This window comes from Ambystoma mexicanum, chromosome 12, assembly GCF_040938575.1.
Source record: "Ambystoma mexicanum isolate Mex_15411 chromosome 12, UKY_AmexF1_1, whole genome shotgun sequence".
Classification (NCBI taxonomy): domain Eukaryota; kingdom Metazoa; phylum Chordata; class Amphibia; order Caudata; family Ambystomatidae; genus Ambystoma; species Ambystoma mexicanum.
The window spans coordinates 924,870,227-924,890,283 of record NC_090936.1 but is presented as its reverse complement, the minus strand read 5'-3'; the positions used below and the strand labels follow the sequence as shown (position 1 = coordinate 924,890,283).

Here is a 20,057-nt window from a genome sequence, read left to right as displayed (position 1 = left end):
TCTATACTTTTGTCCCAAATACTCATTGGTACCCTTTGGTTTGTTATATTTGGTAAGTTTCTAGTGCATCATCTATACTTTCATTGGAATGCAATTGATGAATTGTGTAATGGACCTAAAGAGTGGATACTGTAGCTGGATCCAGAAGTTCAAATTGTCCAGTTTCTGATGGCTCTTGAATTATTTCAGTTGTTTGCCTTAAGCTTTCATCAATATTCATTTCCTTGTAGTACTCATTGTTGTCTTTTAGATATTGCAATGCTTGTGTAAGTTTGTGTAAGTCTAGTAATTGTTGCCAAATGTTTTTGTCCTTTGTTGGTACTCCATTTACCAAGACTATTAAAGAATGCTCTATTGAACATTCCACTCCTAGAGTGTGCACATTTTCCATTAGATCAAGCCGGTCAAGTGGCATAGCGAGTAGAGCGCTCGCTTTGACATCAGTGCAGAGCCTGCGAACGCAGGTTCGAATCCCGGCAGCGCCAAACTCAGCGTTTCATCCTTCCGAGGTCGATAAATGAGCACCACACACCGTGGGTAATAATAAGCAGCGCTCAGATACCTGAGGGTTCGTAGCGCTATATAAATGCTAAATTATTATTATTATTATTAACTACTTTGCCACGAATGCCTTTCACCAATTCAGAGGAAGGTAAATCTGCTGTTTTTGGATGAAGGCGTATAATTGCTTGAAATGCGTGAACTGTTTGAATTATTATGCTCTCATACAAATTGAGCTGTTGCAGGATTTTTGGTAATGGAAACAATTCCAAATAATTTTAATTGCACATGAAGGAGTGTGGTTGTTGTCTAATTTTGCAGTACAGTAACTGCAACATATTAGGCTTTCAATTATTTCATATTTGCTTTCACCTAAAAGGTACAAAGCTAATTCAAACCATTTAGAGTCTTCATTGTTTTCTATTTTGTATGCTATGTCCACATTTTTTGTGTTCCTTTTGTAAAACGTTCTGTGGCAACATACTCACACATGGTTTGGTACTTCAGCCGATGACCTTTTAAATTTTAGTATTTCTTTTTTGTATGTGTGTAATAGAAGGTTGCTATGTGCAGAATTGTCGCTACTATGCTCTAAACCTGTTGCATTTTCTACGTGGCTCTCACTTCCAAAATACTTTTTCTGAATACGGTCAATTTCTTCTTGTAAGTATTTGGGTGTACCATGCAGAAGAGTGGTATTTAAATTGCCTAATTCTGAAGCTGGACTTTTTGCACAGTATATTTTATACACTAAATGTCTTACTTTGGAATGATGTACTGATATTCGTTTGATATCATGGAAGGTATTTTTGCAAATAGGCCCGGAAATGCAGGCTAATGAATGTCCTTTTAGTCCTGTGTGTTTCCGCACTACACAAATATCCATATTTTGCAGCACTTTCATTTTACTTTTGTTCTTACCTTTTACATATTGATTGAGGAACAGACATAAAGATTTGCAAGCTTTGTTTGGAATGGCACACATTGATGTGCATGGCCATTTGTATACTGGACAGTGTGGTTCTGCTGAATCGAGAGGTAATTCTGAGTTTTCAGAAGACAGTTTTGTAAGCAGTGTTTCTTGTTCGATGATGGTAGTATTGATTTTCTCATACCCTCGTCCACTGCTATGGATGGTAATTGTGTTAGTTTGATTTTGTTTGTATGCTTCTTCATTAAAATATGGTTCTGTGGTTGTTGTGTGACTCCATTCACCACCACAAACATGCAAAAAACTATTTTTGTTCACATTCTGTTTATTGCTGAGTTTCATTTGTAGTTTGGTACTTAGTTTTGTTAGTGCTTTCATCCTTTTTAACACTAATATGAACAACCTCCTTTTGAAAGGATTGCACTGTCCACGAGTGCTTGTAGAATTAACTTTCTACGGTACGCTTTAAGGGGTGAGGATGATTTTGGTCCTCTTGTTAGTAGATTCTGAAGGACTCTGTGCCGAAACATTTTTTGCTAAAATACTTGTTTTACTATGGGTTCTTCTTACACTATCAGGATTATTAGGAACATTGTTGGCTGTACTGGCAGCCGTTTTTTTGACAAGATTTCTGTGTTTGTGACACTTTTTGATGGAGGAGGTACAGTTTTGGTAGTTGAGACTTCTTTTATTATGTTAACCAACTGCATTAGGTGGTTTGTACCAAGATTCTCCACTAACTCTACAACAGGTGGATGCTTACATTGGGCACCTTTATTTTTATTTACTCTAATTCTGCATTCCTTTCTACGGAGCTGCTTTTTAGTAAGCATTCTTTGGTGTCTGTTGAGAAAAAAAAGTATACTTTGGTCTGTTGTCTAATGTATGTGTGCATGTGTGGATAAGTGTGATGGGGAAGCTCTTTGGCATGGTGTGTCAACGCGCAGTGACCTCTATCATTTGGTAAGGCTACTTTACTGTTTGTATACTAGTACAATGTGCTTTAGATGAGAGTACAAAGTGCCCTACTTGTAACGAGACCCATGATTAATAACCAAAATGCCAAAAACTTGCTACTGCAACTTATTTTCACAATCTAGCCTTCTAAGGATTTCCTATGTTATTTCAGTACCAAACACACAGGGATTTGTCAGCCATTCCCCCTGTTATTCTTTGTTCACTAAATGGATATTTGTAGATACACTGGTTTACAAATGAATGCTTCCTTTGGTGCCCAAAATAAACAAATAACCCACGCAGCCTCTTTAAGGAGTTGTTACAATATGAAGGTTGTACTGTACTTACTTTTTTGTGCAAGATGACCAGGTTTCTTAGGATATGTCTGCAGTGTAGATGCTGTTGATTCTCAGGATTTAAAAAACAATATCAATTACTTTGCGTTTGCAGCCGTTATGATACTGCAGACTTTACTTGTACTTATTTCGTCTGAGGATCAACTTTCATACTTCAACCCAGTCCACGTGCACATTTCACTTCCCTCTGTGCAGTTTTTGCATACTACTTTCAATATGGTACTTGAAAGTCCTTCAAAATAACTACATTTTTTAAGGGTTTACAAATGCCTTGTTCTTTACAAAGTGTAGTATGCATAGGAGAGATAGGAGAGAGGTTTGTAAGCGATAGGGCAAAGTAGTAGATGGGCAAACATTTTGTTCTTAATGAAAGCACAATGTCCAAAAATTGGGAGACCCTCCGAAGGACATGTCAGCACCACAATTGGGAGCGATTACTATTCTCATACGATCACATTGCAAGTAGCATTACTGTTGGCAGTACAGAGTACAGAACTCTGACATTTTCACATACAAAATTGAGGCCTGCCCTAAATTATACTTCTCAACTCACACGCTTTTGGCGGGTGTCACCGGCCTTGAAAAGGGCAGACTCACCCGCCAAGCCTCCTGCATGGCCATTCATTCCATTGGGCGTCTCACCCGCCAAAAACAAAATCGGCTGATTTCACCCGCCTTTCAGACAAAAATGGTTGAGAGCTATGCCTAAATAGGCGTGCTTGCAACGTATGTACAGGTTATGCATAAGACAGTAAGCAGTCGTGCAATTTGTTAATGACAAAAAGGCAATCTTGCACTTTAAAAGGGGGAGTGTTATGTGTTCCCTATGGAAATTTACTGGCATTATTTTGTCTATTCTAAATCATAAGACTTCCACATGTACTCTGATTAAAATGTACATACATGTACTCTATTCTGATGCATGTGGACATGCATGGAGCTGTACGTAGAAATTTGCAATCCTTGCACAGTAGCTTGTGAAGTAGGTGCTTTGCAATGGTATGCGATTTCCATTAAGAATCATCGACAGTAATTTTGAAGTGCGCAATGTTGATGACGGAGTTAAAATTAGCGATGTTCTATGTGATTGGTGGATGATTGTGCGCCCGCTTAGTTGTGTCCAATGAGGGACTTGCTTTGGTACTGCTGTAGAAAGGGTGGAAGGACTGGTTAAGAGTTATGTGCCGCACGTAGGCAACGCTTGTCCGCTGGTAGGGCGTGTCACATACGGGTTTCTACAGCAAATCCTGCATGGAGAGACTACTGTAGGCATCAGCCAATTAGATGTTCACGTTACTCTTTTGTGTCGAAAGACGGTGCGCACACTGAAAATGGCAGAGGTGCAGAGGGTCAGGGTTTTGCTGCTTGCAGACATTTTTGTGCAAGGCTTACAACACTATGCCGAGAGTAGGCATGTGGCACACCATTTCGATGTGCGAGGAGTATGGGTGGTGTGGAGCGCTGACACTAATGCCAATGCTGCGGCAATTCTGCAAGTTTGTAGAGACATGCGTAGAATGACGACTCCTCATGTGGTAATTTTGCACTACGGTGCTTGCCACTTGGGATACCTGACTTCACGTGCTTTGTTGGCAGATTTGGCACAGTTGTTTGAAGCACTCATGACCATCTTCCCAACATCGAAAGTCATTTTTTATGCTTTACTCCCGAGACTACAATGGAACAACACTTCTGTTTTCTGTCCAGATCAAAGCATCGGGAGGTGCATCATCAATCGCGGCTTGCGTGCATTCATGCTACGAGTTGGTATGTTTTTTTGTAGCCACGATAACATTGCTCCACGCAATGCGCATTACTTTGAAGGAGATGGTGTTGCGCTATCCTCTTTGGGAAATGCGATGTTCTTTTGGAACATAAGGCTTGCTTTAGAGAAGGTTCTGTTATGTTTGCAAGAGTAAAGCAAGGACAAAAAATACATAAAATACCACATGTCTGTACGATATGTGGTCAAAAATTTAACAAAACGGCTCTTTCCAGAGCCTACCTTAAAGGGGAAAAAGGGGAATAGTACTTTAATGTACCGTCGTCACGCTCTGATCCTGTACATGTCCGCGAACATGGCGGTAGTTAGCAGCCAGCACAAATCACCACCGGGGATTCAAGGGTGGAGCCGCATGTAAATGAGAATGAGCGGAGCTAGGGATTTGTCCATAAAGTTCAGTAGGTGTGTTCTGACCGACGTACTTTAGTAAGACAGTCTTCTCCCTCACAGGAGACCACAGAGCCATGGCTTCCCATGCTCAAAAACAGATTATCTGGATTTTGGGAGACTCATGGATACATTGGTTGAAGGTGCATGCAGAAAGCTGCAGTTTATCTACAAATCTCAGATTTCCACATGCTGAAGTGCACTGGCATGGCGTGCGTGGCATGAGATGGCTGGACTTGGTACCTCTTTGTGTTACTTTACTGACAGAGCGTCCTCCAGATATACTCATCATTCATTGTGGAGGAAACAGTTTCGGCCATGTATCTGGAATTTCTTTACAATTTGCCATGAAGGAAGGACTCGCAAAGCTCATGGACATGTTTCCAAATTGTCAAATACTTTTTTCCCGTATTGCCCAAAGACAAATATGGTTGCGTTCTTCTGCATTTGGTCCACAAATGGAGAAAGCGAGACGCAATGTGAATAAGGCTGTGTGTACCTTTTTAAGAGATTTTGGCATGTCCTCTTTCCACAATGAAAACATTTTGTTTTGCAGCAGTTTCATTTTCCGCAGAGATGGAGTCCACCTCACATATGCTGTCAATCAGATGTTTCTTCACAATATACAAAATGCATTGCGTCCTCTTTTGCAATCACACTAACCTATCTGACAATCCGTTTTCCCCAATCCACTGTTTTTGACCCACACAACACACCACCAAAAGGCTCCTTTCAGAGTCGCCACTTACTCCCAACGTACACTTTATTGCGTTTGCTACGCTTGCACCCTCCCCTTTTCCCCTCTGACTGTCCGCAAACGTTTGCTGACCTCCGCAGGGGTCTATGGCCTTCACTTCATAATTCTATTGTTACACTGAGAAATGTGGCTCTGAAAAGAGCCTTTTCTGTCATTTTTGTTGTTTTTACGTTCATTCATTAACAGCACTCGACACACTAGGAGAAGAGGCGAAAGGAGGGTAAGGAAGGGACACCAGCCACAGGGATAAGAAAGGGCAACTGAAGAGACAAATATTAAGGGTGATCTGTATTTAGGTAAGGAGCAAATCTTCTGGTGCTCGGTGACTGCAGCCTCAAAAGCACTTCGAAAACTCTCCCCCCTGCAGAGTACTGCGTCACAATACGTGCACACTACTGTCACCTTTGAAAGGTAAGGGTCCACAGCATTTACGAATGGCTTCTGAAGCAGCTGGAGGGAGGCGCTCCCCCACAGGAGTGTCTCTTGTGGTGGGAGGATCGGATTCCGAGGATGCTGTGGAGGAACTCAATCGACTACGCTCTTCACATGGCACCACCTTGCGAATGTCCGCAGTGTGGAACGAAGTGAGGTGTTGTTTCATGGTTGTCGTACCAAAATGGTACGCTCCAAATCTCCCGCGACTCAACACCACATCGCACTGGTTACACCTCACGAGGTTCGCACGTGCTTTTGGTACGTTCCCATAAACGGAAAACAACCGCCACACCCACGAGTCCCGCTGGGTGCTCCTAGTGCGGAGTTCCTCCACTTCATTCTCTTACTCCTCTTCTTCCTCAATCTCTACATCCTCACCCATATATCTCTCTGCAGGCCCTTGGTGAGGTGGTGATGGTGGCGAGTTTGGGGGTGGTGCAGAGGCTAATAACCCAACAGCTGCCATGGAAGCCATAGTTTCCTTTTGGTCACTACAGCAGTAAAGGCAACGCACCTCTAACTGCTATAGCTAGAAGGACAATGAAGATGCTCTCAGCGGTGTGGCCTTTTGTAGGGATGCAGGGGTGTGCCTCGTGACCGTCTTCATCCCTACAAAGCATTACACACATTTTACACAGCAACTCCTGAGGTGGCCTATTGCTTGGGATGTGTGAAATTACATTTTTACACTCCACAATACTTTGCCTTGTGCCTACAAGTTCATTTTTATTGTTGCGGAAGCAAACAAACCGTGGAAACTAGTCCCCACGCTCAGCGTAGGTGCGGTCACAAGATGACGTCCTCAACACATCCGCCCCCGTAATGAAAGTCTCCTGGAGAGCAAATGCAATGAATCAAACATGCGCACAATTGTCCTACGGACAGTGTTCGGGTTCTCAAAATACTTCAAAGTGCGACACAAGTGAGACGGACAGTTAGGAACTGGTGCAATGTTCGCAATCCTTACGTTTGTACTGCGCATGTGCACGCATGCTATGTTCACTGTGCGGACAGTTCCAGTGTCCTTAGGACAACTCCATTTTGTTTTTCTACGAACTTGCCGGCCACCGTGCCTGTTCTACGGACGGCACCACTTTGACTGTGCCCAATACGGACCGATATACTGTCCTTCACACACTCCCTTTTTACTCATTTACACCCATTCCGGACATCTTGTGTGTTCTACAACCATTTATTATCTCGTTTCCAAGCGGTACACCGACGTAGTATATCCTTTGGACACCCCTTTCAGTTTATGTATGCACATTTTGAAAAGATGGTGCAGTCACACATCACATCCGTCTTACTTCACATTAGACAGCACCCACATTGCATTGCTTGCAGATAGGTCGAACAGGTGTGCTGTTCGCGAACATTTTATGTCTTTTTAAAAAGAAATTCTACACACACACTCTTTCTCTACAACTACTGCACAAAAATATTTCAAACGGGTACACACACATCAGTCTAAAGAAATAGCGGGGGAAGCGGACACGGAAACAAATATGGGGGTAGATTATGATTCAACACGGGTTGGTTATGAGGAGAAGATTTGTGAGGGGAAGAAGGGATGGATATTTCGTCAAGACGTCTATTTTCCTGTTCAAGGTTTGGGGAAGGTTCACTAGGGAATGGAGAAACAGGGCAGGTGCAGGTGGGGTAATGATAACAAACTTTTCCTCTCACACAGTCCTCCACAAACTCCCGTAAACTTTGAAAATTGTTGTTCAATGTGTCCATTTTCTGCTCTATCCTTTTTATCCTGCCTTCTTCTGTCTCGTTTGTTGCCCTTTCTTCTTTTTTTTCCTGGTCTGTTAAAAATAAAATACATAGGTTGAATGCCTCTAAAATACTGGTCACTATTTTGCATATGCAGAGCCACTGTACCATTATTGTCGCTATCTTCAGACATTTCGTCATGTGGGAAATGCTCCTCCAGCCACTACAAAGTGATTGCCATTTCTGAGTCAAAAAAACAGAAAGACATTACTATTTATGCAATACATACCACAAAAAAAATCACCCATATAAAAACATGACCTGTACTCACTCTTTTGCTGTAATGTCCCTTCATCCTACTGCGTCCGTCCACTGTCGTTCCAGGCTGCCGAGTTTCTGTGAAGTGATTACGCTGGAGGCATCCTTTCTTTTTTATGGTACCATCCACTTTATTCTACATGGTTATTAAATGTGTGGTTTTCTTTTCCTAACTTCAGGTTTCCATATTTACTTATTAATACTTATAATATCTTTGTCCTTCTACGTTGCACATTTTTTCTGTAAGATAATAGTACATTTTCAGCTATCCCCTGCCTCTTTGGGTAATGTTGATGCTGTCCAACCCCGTTCGCAAACATGCGCTCAGTCCGTCCCTTTCCAATATCATTAAGGAGGGGGTTCTCTATGTTCTATGTCAAGTACGTACATTATACTACATATCTTTCAAAATCATATGATTACAGTGTATATTCTGCTGAACGACTTCATTGCTAAAGTTCCACCTTCCAAAAGCCTATGCAATTCCCTACAAAAAAAACTTTGTTACAGTGACGTTATGGTTAAGTTGCCCTCCCAAAAACCAGTTAAATTCACTACAAAAAAAACTTTGTTGAGGGGACGTTATGGTTAAGTTGCCCTAACAAAAACCTGTACACTTTACTAAAAAAAAAACTTTCCGCCTCCCCTTTATGCTTCAAATTAAAACCGAAAAACCCCTGAAATTTGACAGTTATGGTAAACTAAGCCCCCCAAACCTGCCACCACTCCTGTGCACTGCTAACACTAACACCCAGACCATGAAAAATGTCATCTCAAATGTCAATGGTGACATCAATGACGACATCACTTGTTTAGCCCCTTTCTTTTCCTTCCCTGCCATACATATATATGTACATTCAGTAAACAAGTATCACTAAAGGAATGTTATACTTCACAGTGCAACGAAACACCACTGCACATTCCCCCATTATAGTAAGCTAAGCAACCATAATTCGCACCATCTACGTGCATTGCTAACACTAACACCCAGGGCATCAAAGATGACATCACAAATATCATTGATGACATCCCCTCAACAAAGTTTTACACACACACACACATATACATATACGGTCAATTGTGCAAAAGGTCAATAAGGACCTTTTAAATTAGGTCAATTCGGGCATACGGTCGATTCTCCCCGATCAATTTGGGTAATACCTGTCAAAGGTGGTCCTGAAAGAGGTAGAGGCTCTAGCATCTGGCGAAGTGTCAAGGAGTTACAGGAGGAGACGCACATTGTGGAGGAGAGGCTAGGAAGAGAAGGAGAGTTTAGGCATGAGATCATTGTTGGCAGGTGGTAAGCGAGAAAGGGATCTTGAGACAGGGTGGTGGCGAGAAGCAGAAATCTAGCATCTTGGTAATTTAGGTGGTCTCCTAGGCACCAAATATAAGCAGATAATTAGAAATCCTGTATAAGTGAGACCAGAAAGAAGTGCAGGATCCATTCAAAACACCCAGGACTGATAAACTGCATCAGGAAGGAAAGCCGGATTGGGATTTACAAGCTAAGACTCAAACCGTTAAATGTAAGGAGAAGCCAGCCTGTTGTTGGGAGTTTTACTTTGTATTCTTCTAGTTTAGCCCAAATCTGTAAATGCCCTAGAAAAACATAAAATATATACATCTGTTTCTCCTTTGTGTCGATCCTACTCGTCTTCGTGTCAGCCGAGACCTTGGGTGTGAGTTCCAGAGCTTGATTGATAGAAATAGGGAAGACAATCCTCTCTGGTCTTGCTGGTTAAAGCTTGGCACTGTTACTGGATTGAAGAGCTCTGGTTGGCTTATAGTAGAAACATTTCCTTGAGGTGGATTCTGGCCCATTGCCGTGGAATGCACAGTGGGTGATACAGGGTTTTTAACATTGTATCTTACATTTGGCCTGTAGCCGGTGGATTGTTTGGAGGGCCGCAGTTATGTCTTCTGATCTTTAGAGTCCCAGAAGGAGTCTAGCTGCAGTGTTTGGAACTCTTTTAGTCTGTTCAGTTCATATCCAGGGACCCTAAGTAGAGGCTGTTAGCATGATCTTGTCTGGATAGTACTAATGCAGTGACTGCATGGTACCTTAGTATCCATCATAAAACTGAGGTTTCTGTCCATTGCTATCGGTTTTGGGCAGGTTCACATTCCTTCAGTACAAGGGATTGGCAGAGGTGGGCTGAGGGGAGGAGAGTTGGAGTGTGTAGCACTGCAAATCATTTCTATTTTAGTCTGGTTGAGTTTGTCTGTTGCCATCCATGAGTAAACATGCACAAAGAAGAGTGTGTCTCAAACTACAGATGCAAGAGAGGTCATCTGTTAAACTCTAATCTATATTATGTTTTATCCTTCAAGGGTTGGCTAGAGCCAAGTCAGTTCCCACAAAAACATATTCAAATGAAGTTGTCACGTTATGGTATAGACCGCCGGATGTTCTCCTGGGATCTTCAGAGTATTCAACGCAAATTGACATGTGGTAAGTAGATGTAATCCAGGAGTGCAAGATTATGTGTGTACATATTACAAGTGCTTTAATTTAAATTGTTATATTTTTTCCAAAAATGCTAAGTCTACAGAAATTGGTTAATTTACATAGGTGAGGTGACATTGTTTGTTGGCTGGAGACTGGAACATGTTTTTATAGTTTTCAGTTGATTAACATGTATAAGGCACAGGCATGGTGATACTGTGAGCAGTCCCAACAAAGCAGCTCCCTATTATGACAATTGTTTAATAAATTCTAGTGTATGCAATCCAGCTTGGGTAGTACGTTCTTAGAGGTGGTTTTATTTCTTGTGTAATCACTGTGATGAATCCTATGTAGTCCTCACGAAAACTCTACCCAAAGTCTCCTCTCAGGTGGCCAGGTAAATGCAGATGCTTCCTGATCCTTTACCTGGGGGCGGTGTTAGCCGGGTGAATCACCTGGGACGACTTCATGGAATGAGACGTGGTACTTGTCTATCTCCAGGAAGGGAATATTATTAATGCCAGTACATGTAATGGCATGTTGTCAGAGAGAGCGGGTGCTCCCTAAAGTTAATTATAACTCTGAGTGAAGCCAATTATAACTGTATTGAGAGTGAGAAAAGCTCCTACAAAAATTATAACACTCCCAAATATAAATCCTATGAGTCTCAGGAAAAGCTTGAGGAGAGGTCTTTAAATAATACCAATCTGAAATTGGAAAAACCTCAATCCTCTGCAAAACCAAATATATCTTTTTATCCTTGTGATACTCCTTTGAGGAATATGCTTAAGGAGAAAAGGGAACTTGGTGGGGAAATATTTTTGAGGAAACTGACTTTTGTTTTAGGGACTTCAAGACACAGAATCCCTGGAGTACTGGGACGAGCAAGAGGGTTGCCAAGGCACAAGGTTGCAGAGTGCAGCCCATTAAGTTTGGTGACACAACCTGAGGGTAGCTGAGAGGCATAAAAGATCCCCTCAGGTGCAGGCCATCACACCAGGCTGAAGAAAGATGAGGCAGCCGAAGCAGGAGTGCAGTAGTAGTAGTGTTTGGAGGTGTTTTGAAGCCTTTAAGAAGCAGCAGAAGAAGTCGTAGAAGAGCTGCGACCAGAGTGGCAAGAGAAGCTGATGCGGGTCCTGAGACGGTCGTATGGGCTTGAGATTCCAACTGCAGAGGTCGCGCAGTTCAAAGCGTGCTGTGGTGTAAATTTCCCCAATGTTAAAAGCTCAGCAGTGGCAGGTGAGCACTGGAGGGCTGGGGAAGCCGTGAGGGCTGTTGCAGAGGTCATGCAGCAGAAAGCGCACCTTGTAGTGACTCGGCCCACTATGAAGCGGTCAGCAGTGGTGGGCGAGCACCGGATCGCTGGGGGAACCGCGAGGGCTCTGAAAACAGCCAGCGCATGACTCCGTGCAGGAGAGGTGGCCGGACTGTGTAGGAGAACTGAAGCAGGGCAGGTGGAAGCAGCGCGGCAAATAGACGTGCAGCCAAATCCGGTGAGTTCACTATTCTATTGTGACCGTGGAGTGCTCTGTGACTGCCCATTGCTTGAATCCAGTTTTCCTTTTGAATACCAAACTGATATAAAACAAGTTGATGTTTGTGACGCATACCAAGCTGATAGAAGCCAAAGCAGTTGGCATAACGAGACTGCCAAGATTCCATCGGAAGGAACAGACTGTTGCATAGTGGGTTAATCTAAAAGCCAACCCCACAAAGGGGCAATATCTCCAGAGGTGAACTTGAACCATCATTGCCAAAGCCAAAAGGGTCTCACAGACAGACAATCTGTAAACAATCGTTTACCAAAGCCAAAAGGAAATAACTGAGCCTATTAGTGTGTGAAGAATATTGCCCAGGTGTAGAAAATGTTTCAAACCCACATTGCCAAAGCCAAAGAAGGGTGAAGAAGAGAAAGAGTGATTATCAGCATTTGGTTAATAATGCAAAGGTGGAACAAGATTGGCAGAAGGGCTGTCCTTCTGATACAAGAGGTTCCGGAGCAAGAAAGCATTGCCTGTCTTCTGTGAGGCAAACACCTAGGTGTCGTAAATAACACCAGTGTGATCCTTGTTCTCCTTGAAGACGTTCTCAAATCTAATTGTGTGAAGCAGACGACATTGTTAAAAGGTTTGAAGTTGACCCTTGCCACATCATTACTTGGAGGTAGTAGTTGGGCCTGGCAAGGGAGTATCCCTGGTCTGAAAATGGTGCCAATTGGTTCTGTTCAGGCAGGAGAGAATAGCCACACAGAGTACTGCAGTAGGTCATCTTGGTTGGCAGGAGAGTATACCAGACCAAGAACATTTGTAACCGGTGGTGATCTTCTGGTAAGTGTACACCAGAGCATAGTGTTGTAAAGTGGTAAACCTGGCATGAGAGTAAACCAAGTGAAAGCTCATAACATACTGTGGTGGGGTAAAGCTTATGACGATGAAGTGATGCCAAAATAGCCTGACAGACATTTGTTTTGAAGCTAATGAAGTTCTGACATATCTGTTGTTGATGACGAGAAGCTGTCTCAAAACCCTGAATACAAGTGGAAGGAGAAAAGCTTTATTAAACTATTGTGAACTATCCTTGGAATCCAAGTTGGAACTATTAGAAAGGGAACTGAATTGGAGCTTTTTGTTACGACACAGGATTTCCTTATGCTTCCTAAACATTTAAAGAAAGACCTGCTTGAATCTGGGGAAGGGGAGCTCACCCAGGTTATTAGAAGAAGCAGCTATTGTGGTGTGAATCATACTGTTATATTTATTGGTGACAACCTGCCATATATTTCCTTGCTAATTAGTTATAGAAGTGTGAGGGACAGAAACATTGTTGTTCGTGTTTCCTTTAGTATATTTTAGGCAGGGAAATGCTTGTTAGGGTAGGGATACTATGCGTTTAATCAACCTTTCAAATCGAATAAAACTGTGTTTTTAAAAACTATCACAAAGTAGTCGGCCTCACATTTCTGACCCCTCAAAGCACATATTTGAGAGTAATCCAGTAAAGTTCAAAATGAGTGTACTCTCAAGTGGCTTATTTGCTATTTACCAGTATTGAGGTTCATTTATCAGCCTGCTACCTACCTGCAGACATTTCTGAAATTCCCAAGTAATGTGGCAGGGCTGCATAGCCTTGGTCAGTGATGTCACAGCATCTGTAATGCGATCACCCGACTTCATCACGTGAAAGCATACAGTAGTATCTAGCCACAATCTCAACGGATGTGTAGTCTAGTGACAAAGTTGCTGACTTTGGATCATGGAGACTTGGGCAAATCTTTTACTCTCGCTATGCCTCAAATTATTAACACTTATACTGTAATAATTAATCTTTTATAACTAGCTTACTACCGGCAATCAGTCTCTAAGCACGGGACCAGGATTCAAACCTGTGTTGCTCGGCGCGGTCTTGCTTCCAAGACAAGCGTGTTTCCCCAGAGCTATCCTGCCACCCTAATAATCTAAACAACATTATCATTGTGCTATTTAGAGCTATTCCCATCACATGTTCTCCCCATCTAATCTCATTCTAGTTTCTTTACACAAGTCTACTCCAGACCTCACGTACCACGCTTCACCACACTGTTCACCATACAGCACCGTACAAGACTTAGCGTCCAACACTGAACGATTATGTAAATTGCCTGGAAAGAAAATGCTGGCCATTTAAACTGTATTCCTTGAAATGTACCCCAAGTATGTTACTGATCAATGCAAAAAAGTGGTAGCTCAGTAACCCTTTGCATGAGATTTGCCTTGCATGTCTAAGATGGACCAGGCTATGACACAAATCCTGGACGATTTTTGTTTTGTTTCAAAACACAATTTGACCTTTTATTAATTTTCCAGTGGTATTTTATACATTCTGATTTAAAGCACATTAAGGATTACATTGATTAATATTACTCCTCAAGCTACAATGTGTGCAATGTATACCAGCTCCTTAGGAGGACCTTGGCAGAGCCATCTTAGGTGCGCTAGAGATTAATTTTTCAAGGATAATGCTATAGATTCTTTATTTGGCATATTTTTAATATCCCTTTACCATCTGATTTTTACAGAAATAATTTATTAGCACACTTGTTAGAAAAAATAAATGAAACCGAAAAATTTGTTTCAGCATCTAAAATGTTCTGATCCTAACTTAGGCAGGTTGTTGGTAAAATTCTCTGTACTTGCTGACTTATGATTTTTGTGATGACTCTCGTCATTTTAACAGCGTGTTTTCATTTACTTTCATTGCAATTCTGAAAAATTGACATGTTTCAGTTCATTTGTTAATTGCACCTAGGCACAGAATACTGTAAAATTGACTTTCATATGTTGTAACAAAATCCCATTGATTATCCTTCTCTCTTCTCTTCTGCCTTTATCAAGGGGTGTGGGTTGCATATTTTTTGAAATGGCATCTGGAAGACCGCTTTTTCCTGGTTCCACTGTGGAAGACGAACTTCACTTAATTTTCCGGCTCTTAGGTAAATATGATATATAATGCACGCTCTCTGGGGGAAAGAAAGTTGGAAATGTGTTTTTATTTATTATTTAGTTTACTCTGCGAGCAATGGCTGTATCTAGAAACTCCCAAAAGCTTGGACACTAGGTAACAAAGCTAATGAGAGTAACATCATGGAACACTCATGGAAAAGCATTCCGAAAAAGAAATATGTTTTTGTCAGATGCTATACAAATTGGAGTGGACAGCATTCCACAGATCTGGAGCTCCCAATAGTGCAGAGAGAACTTTTCCAGCCTCTGACTTTGGGTGTAAGAAGAGTTCAAACTACTGTATTTGCGCTCTTGCAGTCACCACAATCTTTCAATGTAGGTTTGTGTTATAGGCTGTAAATACGGTTGTCCACTTAACAGTCCTGAACCTTTCTTGCCAATTTTGTAATGGAGATTGAAATTCTACTTTAGACAGGTGTTGTACTGCCTGGATGATTATTTGTCAATTTTTTGGGGTGGACAAGGAGTGCGATTGTGAAACACAGGGTGAACTTGGACCAGATGGTCTTTGTGGTACTTCTTATGAATGTTTGGTTTTTATGTATTTGGTGTCGACAAGCACCACTATATTCATCCATTGCTACAGAGAAGAGAGATAGCAGACTTTCCTTGCCATGTCAACTGGCAACTCTTGTTGAATGAATTGTGCAAATCACTGAGCATTTATTTTTGTCGTCCAGTGCCATATTAACAAATGAGTGATTCTCTAACAGTATTTGCACAAATGGAAGGTGTGGATAATAGTTTTGATTCCCCACAAACATGTCGGACACTTAATTACAATTTTGTTACTTTAACAGAATCACAAATGTTGAATTGTGAGGCTAAGGGGCGGGGTTTCTGACATGCGAAGCACAGCCCCCTCTTGATGGGAGAGGGGCAGTGTCTGGTTCTGCAGAACGTGTTGCTATGGAAGACCCACAATAACTTGGAACTATGTGTGGTCTCTTAAAACAAACAAAACAGCTGCATACCTCGAATCTTTATGCAACATTGCAAATTTATCTTGTACCCCTGCTTTCTGAAAATAGTCACTATTTAAAATCTTTTTTTGCCAGCATCCTTTGCCATTTCGAACTTCTTTCACATGAGATAGTGTTCAGGATTCCCTCCAAATTTGTTCATGCAAGTTCTTATGATACCTATTGTGCCTTAGGTGTGTTGATCAACTATTAATACCATTAAAATAAACACTCCTTTTCCTCCTGTCCTATAAACATGGTAATGGTATGGTAACACTTCTTATTAAGAAGTTTGGGGAAAATCAAAGGTACTTAATTTCAGCCCATTGCTAATCTCACATATTTTTAGAAATGTGTAGATAAAATGGTGTCAGCTTGCAACTTCAGCTGAATATCGAAGACAAGCATCTTCTCTAACCTTTGCAAGTGGGTTTTCAAACGGGCAGAGGAACTAAAACTGTGCTGAATGACATCAGACTACATCTGGGCCTTGCTCGGTTTAGACCTTTTGGTATCCTTCAACATTGTATGCTATGCTATGTTGTTCACAAGCCTTTCAGACATTGGAATGACTGATGCAGCACTGTGCTGGCACCATTGTCATTTTATCTTGCCACATCCTAGCTATATTATTCGCCCTTTAAATATTTGGCTTTTACTGTCTTCTTTGGGGTACTTCAGGGGTTTGCCTTCTTTCCTGTCCTTTTTGGCATGTACATATCCCCCCCACCCCCACCCCCAGCGCAGCTCATTTGTTTCTAGGGACTCGAATTTGATAACTATGTGGATACTCCACAACATTTTTTAAGATTTCAAGGTATAAAGAACATTTACCCCAATAGTTTGAAACAATCTTTCAGCATGTTGACAGTTGGATGACTTCAAACCAACTTAAACCAAATCCTACAAAGACAGAAGTTACCCCAATGTCGTTGGGCTTCTGAATTTTAGTCTTGTGAACTAAATAATCTGCTAACTCCAAGTGAACAGTCAGAAATGTAGGCTTCTTATTTGAGTTAACATTTGGCCCTCAGATCATCATAGCAGTACAGTGCTGCAGGCTTCTTCTAAAAAGGTGTATGCACTTGTACAAGTACCTGGACATTACACAACATGCCACTATCACCCAGGCAATTGTGATTTTGGTTTTTGATTACACCCATGGAGCCTACTTAGTACTGCAGAAGTAATTATTATAATATTTGTTCTTTTATAATGCGCGGGATCGGGATTCGAACAAGTGTTGTGCTGCGTTGTCTTGCCTCCAAGACAAACACGTTGCCCCATAGCTATCCTTCCTCCCCAAGTACAAAATTAATCACCCTCAAATGGTTCCCTCAGCAGCCACACATATTTTCCTCCACTTTTCCTCACCATCATTCTGTGAGAGCACCTCTGTCAACACATCACTGGTTGCCTTTCATTTAGAGGATCTTATTCAAAGTACTCCCTATAATTCAAAAATGCTGCACGCAATCAGATGGGTGTAGTAAATATGCGTGTATATATGTATGAGATTTATAAAGTGCAAACCTAGTTGGGAAGCAAATGAACACTGTACAAGGGGGATGCACCTAGAGGTTGCAGGGGTAGCAAAGGAGCTTAAGTAGGTCGGGGAGCAGAGAAGAGGTGGACTCCAAAGTGCGAGAATTGTGTTGAGTGGAGTCATCAGCAAATGGCAAGATGGTCTTTGAAGAGTAGTGTCTCTAGGTCCCTCCTGCAGTGTATGATGGAGGGGGCGGAGTCTTATCTGTGTTTGTAATTTGTTCCAGGAAAAGGGTGCATAGGAGAAAAATACGGTTTATAGACATAATTTCGAAATCAAAAATTTCGAAAGTCAAAAAGTCGAAAAAAAAATGTCGAAAAAAATAATGTCGAATTTATTTTTTATGACGTTTTTTTTTCGAAATGGGGGGGTTCCCCCCCAACCCCCGTTTTTTCTTTTTTTTTTGTTTTTATCTATTTTTTTTATATAAACTAGAGCCCAAAAAAAAATATCGAAAAAAAAAAATAATTCGACATTTTTTTTTTCGACATTTTTGATTCGACTTTTTTGACATTCGAAATTTTGTATTCGATATTATGACTGGACACCGAAAAATACTTATGTACAAGTGTGTTACCTGTTGCAGTTCTTTGTTTCCAGTCTGGCGATGTTGTGGCTTCTGGTGGCCGGTGTGCTTGCCTCTGGTAATGGCGAGTGCTATGTTGGTTGTAAGTGCTTTGTAGGTGATGCAGACAATTTTGATCATGATGCATGCATTAAGTGGTATCCAGTGCAGCATCTTGAGGATGGTGGTGATGTGATTGAATTTTCTTAGCCCTCTGATGTAGCATGCTGGATGGTTTTTACAGTGACCAAGGTGGCATCTGGAACTCTGCGAGTAGGGTGTTGCCGCCATCCAGGTAGGAGATTAAATGGACTCGGACAACTGTTCTGAAATTCAGGGGAGGCATGAAACACTTGTCTTACGGAGGAGAAGGTGGAAACATTCTACCTGGGGTACTCTTGGCAATGTTGTGTTGTGAGTAAAAGGCCAGTGTCGTCTGTAGAAGAACTGAGAGATTTTGCACTGGCTGAGGGTTGAGGTGTGTATCGGACGAGTTTCATTCAGCCAGCCAATTCTGGACTTTGGCATGCTTGGTGGGATTTCCTAGTAGACTGAATTTAGGGTCGAGCTTCAGGTAGATGCATGAGATCCTGGTTTGGATGAGGGACATACATTGCTTGAGTTGATGGATGTCTTCGATGCAGTTGATCTATAGTTCAAGCTGCGCGACATTTGCATATTGGTGTATCTTTTTTCTTTACTTTAACCGACAGTTACAATACAAACTAAGAAAGTATAGCACCACAGCAAAAGGATAGTACATCAAGAGTTGACACCCAGATATGCATATTGCTACGTACATCACATCCCCCCACGTCTCCATGACAGAAGTTTGAGGATGCCACATTTCTCATAAGGTAATGAAGGAAGTCCTACCCCACATTCTAAGTTCGCCACCCTGCTGGCAACAAAGTCAGATATAGTTCATCTGTGTCATTTGCCCAGATAACGTCATGTTGCCAATCCTTATGAGTAGGCAGGCCAATCCAGTACCATCGTAGCAGTATAGCTCACTTAGCAAGTAGCGGCCCCAAATTAAAATATCGCTGCATAACTGTTGCTATTTTACCCGTGTACCCCAACAAACTATCCTGTATCACAAGGTTGAGCTGTTGACCCAATCTCTGACGGGGTCTGACAAATCGAAACCCAATATCCACCCAATTTAGGACACCCCCAAAGTATGTGCAACAATGGGGTGTTCATCTTGTGACATCTGGAGTATTCCTTAGCCTACAGGGAGCCAATTGTGTTAACCCTAGAAAGGGAGTAGTACAGTGTATTAAGGGTCTTAAAATGTATTAAACGGAATTTCAAATTACGTGAAACCCCCTTGGTCAGATTGTATCTATTCTGCCATTGCTGGTCACTAGACTCCACTTGTAAATCTGCGCTCCACTTACTCCTAGACTTTGTCCCTGCTGTAGTATCCATGGCCTGGGCCAGTGCGTACAGTGTAGAGACATCTTTTTTAGCGCTTGGATTGCAGACTATGTATTTCAAACAAGGGTGTGAAGGAGGCTCCGCTGGGAACAATGTCGAGCATGCCATGAAAGCCGCTCTTGTGCGATAATAGTATAACAGCTGCAAGGGATCATCACCTATGTGAGTCTCAATAGAATTCCCATCCACGAACCATTCATCCACACATAAATCACCAAGAGTAAGAATATGCGCGGCACGCCAACTCCTTTGAATGTTTCTGTCGGTTGTGGGTAACACCACTGACAAGCCCCACAATTTTATTTTTTTATTTTTATTTTTTACATTTGTAAAGCGCACTGCAGCCCTAAGGCATAGAGGCGCTGATAAGTGGTACATAAGAAGGCTTGATTAAGGGTTACAAAAAAGCCACCCCAGAGGAGGTCTTAGAATATACATACAGAGTTACA

The 20,057-nt window shown here is 41.8% G+C and overlaps 1 protein-coding gene across 2 annotated transcripts in view; it reads left to right on the top strand.

The window, feature by feature from the left end:
• The window catches only part of CDK17 (cyclin dependent kinase 17), a 1,505,117-nt gene that overhangs the window by 1,248,927 nt on the left and 236,133 nt on the right, over positions 1–20,057 (top strand). For both annotated transcript variants that reach the window (XM_069629414.1, XM_069629415.1), the window contains 2 exons: positions 10,479–10,599; positions 14,964–15,061. In XM_069629414.1, the coding sequence (XP_069485515.1) occupies positions 10,479–10,599; positions 14,964–15,061 (219 nt within the window). The remainder of the gene's footprint in view (positions 1–10,478; positions 10,600–14,963; positions 15,062–20,057) is intronic.